Source organism: Hemiscyllium ocellatum, chromosome 10 (assembly GCF_020745735.1).
Source record: "Hemiscyllium ocellatum isolate sHemOce1 chromosome 10, sHemOce1.pat.X.cur, whole genome shotgun sequence".
Taxonomy (NCBI): Eukaryota; Metazoa; Chordata; class Chondrichthyes; order Orectolobiformes; family Hemiscylliidae; genus Hemiscyllium; species Hemiscyllium ocellatum.
In genome coordinates, this window is record NC_083410.1 from 48,719,914 (window position 1) to 48,733,410 (window position 13,497).

The 13,497-nt window shown below is 36.8% G+C and overlaps 1 protein-coding gene across 5 annotated transcripts in view; it reads right to left on the reverse strand.

The window, feature by feature from the left end:
- flvcr1 (FLVCR choline and heme transporter 1) overlaps nucleotides 1-13,497 on the reverse strand; it is a 36,020-nt gene that overhangs the window by 19,406 nt on the left and 3,117 nt on the right. For all 5 annotated transcript variants that reach the window (XR_009645116.1, XR_009645114.1, XR_009645115.1 and 2 more), the window contains exons 2-5: nucleotides 5,867-6,011; nucleotides 3,957-4,094; nucleotides 2,913-2,980; nucleotides 2,047-2,150 (exon numbers count right to left, since the gene is read on the reverse strand). Coding sequence is in view for 2 of the 5 variants with exons in the window: in XM_060831478.1 (XP_060687461.1) it covers nucleotides 2,047-2,150; nucleotides 2,913-2,980; nucleotides 3,957-4,094; nucleotides 5,867-6,011 (455 nt within the window). In the remaining 3 variants the exon portion in view is untranslated. The remainder of the gene's footprint in view (nucleotides 1-2,046; nucleotides 2,151-2,912; nucleotides 2,981-3,956; nucleotides 4,095-5,866; nucleotides 6,012-13,497) is intronic.

A 13,497-nucleotide genomic window follows, 5' to 3' on the forward strand; every position in this document is an offset into this window, starting at 1 on the left:
TCTGATGCAGGGTCACTGTAACCATAGCGTTAACTTTGATTTCTCTGCACAGATGCTGCCAGACCTGCTGAGCTTTTCCAACAACTATTTTTATTTCTGATTTGCAGTTCTTTCAGATTTTATTTACTGGGAAATATACGTTGTGCTTGAAGATTATAGTGCAGATTCATCCAAAGGACACCACAATTTAAATTACAAAGACATGTACATTATGTTGATTTATATTCCCTTGAGTTTATGTAGTTTTTTTTTGGGGGGGGGGGTGGTTTGCCAGTGGTGTTTGAAATTATATAAACTCATTTTCCACTGGTGGGAGAAATCCAAAACAATGGATCATCTTAAAATTTAGCAAAGCCTTTAAAGGTGAGAACCTTTCCCAAACAAACTGATGGTAAAAGCATGTAATGTTCACAAAAGAGCCTATGGATGCTGGGACAATTTAAATTTAAGTCAAAGATGAGTACAGTTTTGAAATAGGAAAATGCTGGACAATTCATCAGATAGATCAGCAGAGGAAAGAGAAAGAGATTTAACATCTGCAGTCAATTTCCCATCAAAAACATTTCTGCGGTGTTTAAAACTTCCAGTTTGCACAGTATTCGGTTTCTAGATTAATGCATAGATTTTTGTTTGGCTTCAAAGAATATGGCCAATGGTGATAAGATAAATCAGCCATAATGTAACAGAATAAAAGACCACTCTACAGAATGAATGACACATGCTATAGACCTGGATCTCATCAAAAACTGTAACATTCATGTGAACTAGTCTGCAGAAAGCTGTTTCATAGATAGATGTTACAGTAAAAGCCTGTATCAATATAGCAACTTGCCAAATTTGCAGGTGTACTAATGTCAGTTTTAACTGAACCTTACCACACTTCTAAATATATTTATATTTTAGAAAAGGGACTTTCAGATAACCTATTAATAATTAGAACTGCAATTAATAGCTAATTACTTATTTTGTAGATTATAGCAGACTAGGATTTTGGAGTTGGCCACAAATATTCAGATTGCTACAAGACAATATTAAGTTTTTGAACAAGAGGTATAAAGGTCAATAGTCAAGCACATCATCATCAAGGATTTAACACTGAAATTCTAAACATATCATGCTATTTTCTTGCATTCCTCGAACCTTTTCCATTTGGATGTCGTTGAGTCTTTGTTTACTATTGTCGTTTTGTGTTATTCTCATATTCTAGTTAAGCAATCCCTTTGGAATATCAGGTATTATGCTGCAAAACAATTGGATAACTGAGGAATTGGTTTTTGAAATTCAGAAAATTCAGTTCAAAACAGCAAGCTGTTCAGTTGCCTATTCTGCAGAAAATTGACATTGAATGTTGTTATGCTGATATCTAAATCACCCAAATGAGGTCTTGGGAGAACTATGACTATAGATTTCTAACCATAAAGTTTGGATGGTAAACTTTTTCATCTATTACTACTAAAGTAGTGAAGAGTGTAGAGGAAAGAGAAAAAGAAGAAAGAAACACATTACAGAGAAATAGATTCACATTCTAAAATATATACATATAATACCACAAAGAGAAATTAAAACAGTATGTTATTTTCATGAAAAGTTTATGTATTATAATTATTGAAATCACAGCAGGAAACCTAAAATTCAAGGCTTCAGATACAGATCGAAAACATTTGGGTAGCATGCCTCAACATAGGTGGCTTAGTAAGGACTTTAGGCACTAACCATCACTATTTACAGAATAGAGCTCTCTGTAGACCTAATGGTACAATACCTTTTCCTTCACTATGCTCAAGCAAACTACGTCTAGATTGGTAGAAGTCAGTCGTCAAGCCTGAAAAGCGTGACTTAAAAATCAAAAATTTACATAAATAGGTTATGGTGTTATTAGATTTAGTCTGATTTCTAGAATCATCATATTCAATGTTTGAGTTGTCCTACAGCAAGCAAATGGAAAGAGTACCAGTAAGAGTCATAAAATCAACAAGTCAGGACAAATTTGGATTCTTCGCACACTTACACAGACTGCAGTTAAGTGCCAAAAATGGTTATACTCACTTGTATGTCTTTGTACGGTCCACCCAGAAACCAGAGATGATGGAACCTACCATCCCTGATACCACTAAAGTCAGTCCAATTCTGCCAGCATTTAATTCTTCACCCTTGCAACAAAAACAAAATTCAAATTGACATACGAAATGTTTTCCTCCTGTCTAACAGAATGCTAACAAACATTCCACGGTGCTCTGCTAGCAATTATCAGGCATAAAATCAGAAAGAATATGAAATCAGTCAATTTTCACTTTCTTTCATAAAGTATTCTTACACCTGTGAAAACATGCAAAATAGATGCAAAAAGATACTATAGCAAGACAAATATAAATTAGCATGTGTTAAAATAAAGTGAACAGATGCAAAAATAATATTAATGTGGAACTGCAAATCACAAGGAATCAATGGGGACCCGAAGAAGTAAATCAGCATTGATTTGTTTTACTAAAGAGTCAATTAACAGAAACAGCGCAAGAACAGAAGGCAACTATGTTACAGTTAAGTAACTACTTGCAAAATTTTATCAATGGATTCCATTGTCAGCAAGGGCAAAAAAAATCAAAAAGCTATCCATGATTGGAAACAACTGAGTTTACATGTTATTCAGTTAGTGATCACCTTGATAACTTTATACAGATGCATTTTTAGAATAAAAAGTATTAAATACTAATCTAATTAAATTAAAATCATTTCAAACCCCCCTAAAATACATCTGTTATAAAGATAAAAGTAATATTACAGTAAGGAAAGCAGACATTGAATTTTGGTCAAGTAATCATGCACTTTCCTGGTGAAAACAGCTCATATTTCTCAAGAAAAACTTTTGTTAGGGTGATTGGACATTGAAACTTCATATGAAATTACCAACTTACCTCATAGTAAGTAATGATCATCTGATTTAATAGTGTTCCTACAGAATAATAGGAGCCTGTCAGAATACCTAAAAGAGATAAAATAAATGTAATAGCTCAGCTACAGTAATACATCTCTTAAAACAAACAATATTATTCCAAGCTTTATTCGACTGTAGACCCGCCTTGCCTGTTTATATTCTCAAGCTGGAGCTGAAACCTATGAGTCTTAGGTTAATCCTATGCTCATCATGTCTACCTAACGCAGAGTGATAGTCAATAAATGTTGAATTAAAGAGTCAAAACTGTCGAGTACAAGTCCTAAACTATGAATAACTTCAAATTTTCCACAGTATGCCATTAACATTCCAACAACAAGTTTCATGAACTGTCTTTGAAGTGAATAAGGCAATGTCTGTGCAAAACCTATTTTAAACTCCCCAAGCTTCAACTTCTGCTTGCCACTGAGGTGACCCTGTAAAGTAATTCATTAGCATGAGCCTTCCAATGTTATGTTGTAAAAGATTTCACAATTTCAGAGGACTGAGAACACCCTCAGACATTTTAATCCAGAGTAACTATTTACAGGAAACCAGAGTGGAGGACTGATTTGAAGGGAATAGGTTCACCCTCATTCAAAGATTTCAAATAAATCCAAGAACAGTTGAATGAAGGTAAAAACCATTGAGAATTGAAGTCTGTTCTGTATATGAGATGGAATATATTTGTCCAAACTAATCAACTGCTGATGAATTAAGTCGACAAAGAAAAATTAATCGGTTAATCAGGAATATTTTGATAGAAGCTCATGGTTGCACCATAGTACTTCAGTAATTTTTATGCCAATGAATTTTTAATTTGCATAGAAAGCTCTTGTCAATACATGATTACCAGGCCCAGACCTGTAAACCTAGAGAAAATTTTGAACATTCAGTCCGATAGCTATGAAGAACATTCAACAAATTAAAGCTCAAATACTAAACAAAGAATGAGTGTGTATTTAATTTATTTCTTTTCAAAGTATCTCAAAACTAAAATCCAAATTGGAATTATTGAATTACTCACCATAACTTAGGAGTAGTAGCACAAATGGAACATTCTTGAACAAGTTTATAATTGATTGTTTATAAGAATACTCATCAGGAGTGTCCAAAAGCACAGCCTGTGACTGACTTGGAGGAAGTGGAGGTTTTTCCTTGAATACTATTTAAAAGAAAAAATATCAAGTGTAAGCATACAAAGGCAAACTTCAGCCTTCCAAACCAAAAGCTAAACCAAGAATTGTGTACAACTTCAGTTTACAGCATTATAAGAATCCAAGATATAAGAGAAGATGGAGAGAAAAAGTAAATACTGTGACAAAAATCAGGAAGAAAGTTTAAATGAAAAAATTGGCAGTCACTAGGGGTAATAAACCCCAATCTTAATTCTAGAATGTCAAACTTCTAGCTTCTTGCAGCACAGCACTGATATGTATTTTCTTTAAAAACTTCCATCAACGTAAGACATTTTCAACTTCTACTCCAATCTTCAGATTCCATCCGTTGCATGGGGAGAAGGGAGAAAGAGACAGAAAAGGTTCGAGTGGAGACCAGACTTAAGATAACCTAAACCAGAAATGACTTAAAAGTGAAGGTTTACTAAATAATTCAGCCTCACTGGAAAAGTTAAACATACCATGTATGCAGGCTAGGGTATGGGCACCTGTTTCTCTAAATTACTTTCTGCATACTATGGAGCCTTTCCAATTTTTTTTTCTAACTAATTGTTTGGACTTCTCATTACAAAATCAGGTACAGATATTTTCCTACTACTGGGCAGAGAATAAACTTGCCCAACATTGGATCCAAACTCAATTTAACAGTCCAGGATCACAAAGTTAACAATGATACCAGTTCAAATTATAAATTAAAATCCTGATTAAAAGGATTAATATCCATGTTTTCTCAAGTATTTTTATTAAGGCTAAACGGGATTGGATAACTACTAACAAGTAAAATACAGACCTATCAGCAAAGTGTACTTAAGCAAAATTACTCGCACAGTTCCTTCAGATCTGACATCGGCATGATGGGCCAAATGGCCTCTTTTCATCTTGCATGACTTTATTCAATAGCTAAAGAATCTTTTGATCCTCATGTTTAATGTACATGATAGAAAGCCAACAAAAGGCATGAATTAGGAAAGTGGATGCATTTATTAGCTACTTAGTAATCAGTTGAACTAGGATTCACATGGCTCCCAAACGAGAGTACAGATTCAAGAGCACAAACACAATGCGAGCGCGCCATGGTACATAAAGCCCATTTCAAATCAATTCTGACTGGGCAACAATTTTTCATTTTAAACTCCCTGTGCTTTGGAAAGTGGACATTTGTTCCTTAATTATCCCCTATTACATGACAGCTGGGACTTGGATAATTCCTTGGCATTCATGTCCTACATTAAACAATCTATTCTACAACATTCTGTCCTAGTCAACCTAAACTAAGTTAGCTATGCTATGCACTAACTTACCCATTTAGACAAGGTTTCCACAAAGATGTATGATAGAGCTTAAATTCACTGATGAATTTATTTGATGCAGCCAAAATGATCCTAAAACATTTCATATCACTCCAGAAGCAAAGTGTTATGTTCTGCAGGTCTGATATCACAACCACAGCAGCTTTGAAAATTTACCAAATGCTGTCCGAACTGACCAACTGCCATGGTTAACTTCTATGTTGCCAAGTCAAGTTTGCTGAATTAAGGTTTGTTAAGAAATTGCATGATTTTAGAGTGTTATGCCAAGTAAAGTCTATTAACTAATGCAGTTAAGTGCTGACTCTAATGTTTGTTTTCAGTGTGAAAAAATTAGTGTTTCTACGCTCTGGTCCATTTTATTTGTATGCAAAATCCTGTGGATGCATGCTTTCACATACCAGCCATGAATACAATTAGAATTCACATTTCTTAAAACAAAATAAACTTACCTGCTACAACCATGAAGAAGAGCACTGTGGCTACTGTTGCTGTTCCATAGAACAATATACTTATATTTCTTGCCATTAGGTTAAGATCGTCTTTAGTATTAGGCACCAAAATTGGAGGTAAAAGAAATCCAAAAGCCACACCCAACTGTGAAATAAAGAAACAAAACAAATATGAAAGCATGACATTTGGTGTACTGAAATAATTGCAATTTATATTAAGTAGGGATAATCATTCAACAGCCTGGGTAGTATTTCAAAGCTCAAAACTCTTTTGATTTATGTACAAACATAAGACTTGGGAGCAGGAATATGCCAGTCAGCCCCTCCAGCCTGCACCACCATTTAATGAGATGACATTTGATCCGATTGTGGGTTCAAAACATACATTCTCACCTACCCTATAAATCTTCACTTCCTAACTGGAAATGCTTGCCTCAAAGATTGAGGAAATGAGGATGTTCTGAATTGGAGTTTGGCAGATTAAGATTAAGGTGCATACATTGCCATGGAGCTCGCTCTGCACTTGAACCCAGATAACCTATAGTCTAGATGCAAATTAATTACAGAGCTTTAAAAGATGAGGACTTTTGGTCACGAAGGGGCTACCTGCACAACACTTATCTTTCCTTGCTGATAAAATGTGGAGCTGGAAACGCACAGCAGGTCAAGCAGCATTGGAGCAGGAACATAGACGTTTCGGGTTGGTACCCTTTATCAAGATGTGGGGTGAGGTGCTGAGAAATAAATAAAGGGAGGGGTGGGGCTGGGGAGGGCAGAAAGATGTAGGTGGGATGGCAATTGTGGATGCAGGTAGGGGATTATTGTGATTGGTCAGAGGGAAGGGTGGAGCGGATAGATGAGGAAGATGGACAAGTTAGGTCCATTCAAGGAGGTGGGGAGGAGGGGGAAGGCTGGACATGGTATGAGGTTAGGGGTGGGGAGATTTTGAAGCTGGTGAATTTTATGTTAAGACCATTAGGCTGTAAGATCTCACGGCAGAATATATTTCCATCTATAGAATGTACCTTGCACTCCAACAAATACATTCCATTGAGATGGTGGGAGATACTGCAGCATCAGGAAATTTATCATAGCCTGGCTTTGAATTACTAAGCTTTACGTGAAAACAAAACCAATGACTAACAGGACACCATTATAAATGCACATAAACAATAACACAGCCCAGATCTATTTGAAGTATAGCTTTGCTAAGCCTGTGGCCTTTGATTTATTGGTATTCCACCTGCCCCCAAGCATCCTTTCAAAACATGTCTAATCATGAGGCCAGAGCCAATATTCAGTATTATTCCATATTCGGTCATTACCCCAACCAAAAGTGAACCTCCCAAGTAGCTTAAATTATTAGCAACCTTTTGCATTACTGTTACAATTGAAAATTGAAATAATGGGTAACACCACAAGTGCCACTACTCCACAGTGAAACATTTCAAAAGGCTACCACATGAGCAAGACACAAAAGGAAACTGTGGTACAGACAAATTTGGAAATGAAAACAGGAAGATAATGCGCAAATGTATAAAATAATTGAGCACTGATTGAGGCACTTAATCTCCTTTCATTGCCATATGTGCCCAAGACAAAGATATTGTGGTTCTCCAGATCAAAGTACGGTAGCCATATTCCTGAACAACTGATGAAAACCGCAAGGATATCAGCACTGACCCCTTTATCAAATTGTTCTCAGTTGAGCTACCCATTGCCAATTACCTTAAAGGCCTACTAAATGATAGCTGCTTCAGCAGGATACCAGAAGACAAGTGGTACTTGTGGATTAACTCAGTTACTGTTAAACAACTTCAGAACTAGCCTACAAGTACCTAGCTGCATATCTTCTTTATGGGATATAATGTTTCTCAAAGGTTAGTATTTAATGGCAACCTCTAATTGCCCTCAAGAAGGAGGACAGAAAATTATGAAGTCCCTTTGGCGAAGTACTTTATATATAGAATAGATTCAAAATAGAGACAATTTACCTTCAAATGCCCTAAAAAGCAGGGAAAAATTATATTAGGAAAACTTCTTCTGGAAGCAGAAATCTATTGAGATTTCTGCTGCTAAAACACTCAACTGAAAGAGTCAGTGATTAGAGCTGCAGTGGGCAAGTCTACGAAGGCATTTGAGCCTGGGCACAAAGTTCCCACAGCTGAGTAGATTGTGACAGTGGCTGGGTACTGGACCATATTAACATTAAAAGTAATCTTCCAATATCCTAAGGAAGGAAAGATCTAGACTGCCAAAATTCCAATGATTAGAGGAAATGCATGTCACATTTTTGTCTGTCATTAACAGTGAGATCACCTCACTCAACTACAGATCAGCAGAATCCATAGGCTCGTTATTCATTTTTGGGAGAAGGAAAAATGCACATCTGGCAGAGACATCGGCACATTGCTCCTAGGTTGCAATTTATTTTCTAATATGTACTATCACCCTCTTTTCACATCTATGTTCATTTTATCTTCGCCCGAACAAGCTGATTTTTTTTTATTCCCCTCAGTTCGGGTACGAGAAAAAGGAGGTATTATTTTACTTTGGGGAAAAAAATTCTTCTGAAACATTTGGGAAGGCAATGCCCGTTGAGTGAATTTAACTTGATTATTTGTTCTTTAAGGGTTAATTGAAGCCTCATTTTATAAACAAAAATATATTTTAATTGGCCACATTTATGGTTTCCCAGTGTTACAAATTCTAACAACTGTGTTTTGATCCCTTGCATGTCAATCCCAAAACAGAGAGTAAACAAAATTGGATTTTTTCTTTTAGAAAAGTGCATTGACCAGTTTGCACAATTGTAAATGGGTTTTAAAAACCTCTAGAATGAAGTACAGGCCATTTATAATGAGAAACTATTAATTTATACATACACAGATATAATAATCTATACATATACACATATACATTCTAATTGAAGCACAACGGCCAGCAACAATAAGCCAGATTACTTGGTGTGTTTTGAATGTGTTTAAATTGCAGATTCCCCATACAAATTGATATGAGGGTGCACTAATAAACTTCGATAATTTGGGTTTATGGATGTGCAGTTAAAAGGATATCTGACCTGAATGATGTTGAGTAAATGAACTGGTTTCGGATTTCCAGGAGATATTTGAAGAGATACATTAAGGTACTTGCAGAAAACATGTTTATAGCGTACAGAGTAATGCAGTGGTATGAACAGATAATTTACTGTCCAAGAAGGATGAGCATAGGCATAGTCATTTTCTGGTTGACTAAACATTACAAGTGATGTGTTTCAATGATCAGGGTCACAGTCTTAACTTCAGAATTTTATATAAGTCGGATGACAGAACCAAAAGGTATGATTAGATTCACCAGAGTGTGGAAACTGGCCCTTCGGCCCAACAAGTCCACATCGAGCCTCCAAACAGCAACCCACCCTGACCCATTCCCCTATGTTCACTCCTAACTAATGCACCTAACACTACGGGCAATTTAGCATGGCCAATTCACCTAACTTGCACATCTTTGGACTGTGGGAGGAAACCGGAGCACACGCACGGAACCCACGAAGACATGGGGAGAATGTGCAAACTCCACACAGTTGCCTGAGGTGGGAATTGAACCCGGGTCACTGGCAACGAGAGGCAGCAGTGCTAACCACTCAGCCACCATGCACGTCAGCTAAATTTGCTGGACGACAAAGATAGGTCAGAAAATATGTTGGGGAAAAGATGACAACAAATAGAGATCTGGCAACTTTGAGTTATAACACAGGAAAATCTGAAAGTGTTCATTTTGATAGGAAGAATAAAAATGTAACATATTATCTCAACCTCAAGAGATTGCAGAGCTCCAAAATAGAGGGATCTGGATGTGTAACACAAGATTTGCAGAAATGTATTATGCAGGTACAGCAAGTCATTAGGAACGAAAATAGAATGCTCGCATTGTGAAAACTGAATCCAAAAGTAGGAGGTTGTACCTCAAGTTATAGAAGGCAGTGTCTATACCACATCTGGGGTACTGATGTAAATGCACTGGAAGCAGTTCAAAGGTTCACGAGGATTGCTTCTCTTTCAGCAGAACCTAGACTAAGGGTCACTTTTTAGTTTGCAGTCTTGTACTTCAGAAACGTACTTCAATAATAAAATATGCAGTGTGCCTGGTTCCACTCATGTCACAATCTTCTCAGATCCTCACAAACCACATTTGGCCTCCTGACTTGATGGCGATGGAGGTGATCAAGTATACTAACCAACTCCAGCTATGACATTCAGAGCTCGAGTGTTGCTGCTAAGCTATTCTTGATCTTGGACATTAACAACCCTAAATTCAGTACCTTTTCAGCATTTGATACCTCAATGCTTCTCAATTTTGAATACAATTTGGAAGTAGTACTTAGCTAAGAGCGTTGTAGGCAATAACATGAGATGGCACTGAACAAAAACAAAGCATTGGAGAAACTCAGCAACTCTCGCTTTTCTCTCTACAGATGTTGCCAAAGTTAATGTGGAGTCCAGTAACCCTTTGTCAGAACCCATCCAGTCCTGAAAGGTCACTGAACTTGAAACGCTAACTCAGTTTTTCTCTCTACAGAAAAAGGCCAGATCTCCAGTGGTTTGTTTTTGTTTCAGATTTCCAGCATCCACAGTTCTTATTGTGTTCCTTGTCCAGATTTGAGCTGATTTTGAGGGGCTTCATAGATTTTGAAATCATGCAGAGAACACCCAGGTTCACTTCTTCTTCACTACAGCACTGTTCAGCTTCCTCTAGAGGGAAAGGACATTCCCAGGGATAAAGATAAAAATCTGGGGACTAGTCAAAACATGTTATTCTATGAGAACTGCCAAACTGTTGCATGGCATGTCTATGAATAATTGTCCCAATTCTGGCCAAGCACCAAACCAATAGTGTTTTTAGGAGTTGACTAGACATGCTATGTGGTGCGTGAATCAGATACCTAGGAGTTGATGCCAGATGTTCCACGCACTCTTAATTTTATTACAGCAATTGGGATAGTTGAGCGTCTCACTAGGTCGTCTCAAAACCGAGTTAACACAGGACTAGTTGAGTCACAGAAAGCAGAATAGGACAGTTATCTTTCAAGTATATTCAGGAATTTCACATCACCAGTGTTGACACTAACTTCTTATTGCAGATCTATGTAAGAAACTGAATTTAACAACGACTCAAGCTACCATCTTTGAATTTGAATGAGCTTTGGATTACCGGCTCAGTAATCAAAACAATGTTAATATTCTCAAAATCAAATCTCTACTCAAGGTGTCCATTTTCCCTTTCCAACTAAAAGCAACATCACAGCATGCTCAGTCTGTGAGTGAGTGAGTTCCATCAACCCAGTTAAACAGTTGAGCATGTAAAGATCATGTCTTCATATTTTTCTGTATATCTATTTTGGATTGAAATGAGAACTGTTTTAAAAAAATCAAGGACTGACAGATTATTGCAGTTTTGAAAGCAATAACCAACCATTACTGAAACCAGCAGTGTCATAAGTGTAGCTTGCAGGTAAGCTGGTGCAAAAGCGTGTGAATACAGAGATTCAATTAGCAATGAGCAACTGATTAGTCTGCGGACTAGTAACCAGTTATCCATGAAGGTCTTCTGCCTGCTAACTACGAGTCATTTTAAATAGCTTGTTACCTTGAGCAAAACAGAGAGAAGCTACTAGCTCAGGAGCTCTCTGCAGTCAATGCCACTTTAAGAAAGCCAGTTTATTATTTCTTCTGCAGTTGCTCTTAGCTTTGATTTTCAATTAAGTCAATTTATAGGTGCGAACCAGCCACCTGTATCTCCTGCAAGAAGTGCAGTAAGAAGCAGCAATTCGATCAGCACAAGAATTATCTCAGCAGGTCCTGTTAAGAGGACAATGAACTGCTCTCCCAGATTATGCCCACAAAACCCAAGAATTTTTTTCCATCTCTATGGGTGTGCGCGCATGCATAAGGGAGAGGTTTATAAATGGGTTAGAGTTTTAACAAGTAGAATTTGTGCCAATGAATCATTTTATTTGTAGTTAGAATTTATTTCCTTGTAACAATCAGTAATTTGTGCATTCTTTTTAAAGTATGCAAAGTTTCCACATTTATTGTTGCTTTAGATACAGGTTGACAATCTTTTATGAAGACTCCTCAAACACTGGGGCTTAATTTCTAATGTATCAAGATTGAAATGTGACAAAAGTGGAAGTGGAGATACACTCGCCTTTGCAGAACTGGACATGGTGGAGGTGCTAAGTACATGCTATCAACATACGACCTCAATTAATCAAATCTTAAAAATATTCTCAACTGATATCAGTAACCCAAACAAAAATAACACTCACTAACAAACATTTGTTAAATCAACTGGACTGCAGTTTGAATAGTGACAAATGCACACCCAATTCTAGAATTGAATCATTACTCCAAGATCCTGCTCTCTCAAACTACAGCATATTTCAAACTAAAATTAGCTTTTGCTGAAGGTATTGAATTTTGATATAGATATAAAAGGAGGATGTCTTCCAAGTTTCTGCAAAGACCTAAAGGTCACTTCTGATACTTCCGATATTTCATTATATATAATGATCCAATCTCACCTCACTTGCGCAAAACACTCATGCAAAAATGAAGAGACAATCTATTATAGCTAACTGAAGGTAGTTATAACATCAAAAACATAAATGAATACCTAGTAGGAAAGAATGACTGAAATGTAGAATACTGAAACAGGAATGCACAAATACCTAAGTAGACCTATGATGAATGCACAGGCAGTGTGAGGTGCACAACAATTAAATTCAGAGAGCACATACTGAAACAACTGAATAGATCCTCTTCTGATCAGTGCACCTCATCCATATTGAACACCTACATGTTGAAACCCAGTGATGGGGACCAGGATTCAGTTAAGTTCCTGAATGCTATATAAAAAAGTGTTGAACTCCCATGTGCTGATCACTGCTTCATATTCTATTTTTAAATAAATGCCGTTCAAAAGATTAGCAAAGACCAAATAATCCATATCAGCTGTAACCTACAGAAATCTGTGGACGAAAATGAACAGCTTCTCGTCTGACTAGATTTGCCTCTATCATAACATGCAGTCAACTGTAGATATGCTGTCACTGTAATCTAACAATTTGGTTCTGTAGTATCTGAAAAAATTTCAGCTCCTAGACTGAACTAACACCTTTTCTTGCTAATTCCTGTAATGGACTGGGTGATTGTGACAAAATCAGGTGTAAATCTGGCACAATCATTCAACTATTTCCAGTTAGCTTCTTACCTCACTTGGGTTGCATGAAGCACTGATATCCAGGTATGCCAATAAAGTATGAAGAATAGCATTTGAAATGTTGCTGAAGGAATTCCATTATTGCGTTGTTCATAACCTTTGCAAAAAAGACCATCTACCTGCGTTTGGGAGCTAATTTTAAAGTATTGCGAGGAGGTCAAGTTTCAAAAACTGTGGCTCCACTTGAGATGTATCATTCTTTTGAAGCTGGACACCATCAGATTCTAATGCTGGTTTGTTATCGGCACGCTTGTTGAATAAGCTTGCACTTACCCCGGTGTCTATCATTTTTTGCACAGTTATAAACAGCATGTTCATTTCAATCATCAATGATCTGGATAGATTACAGC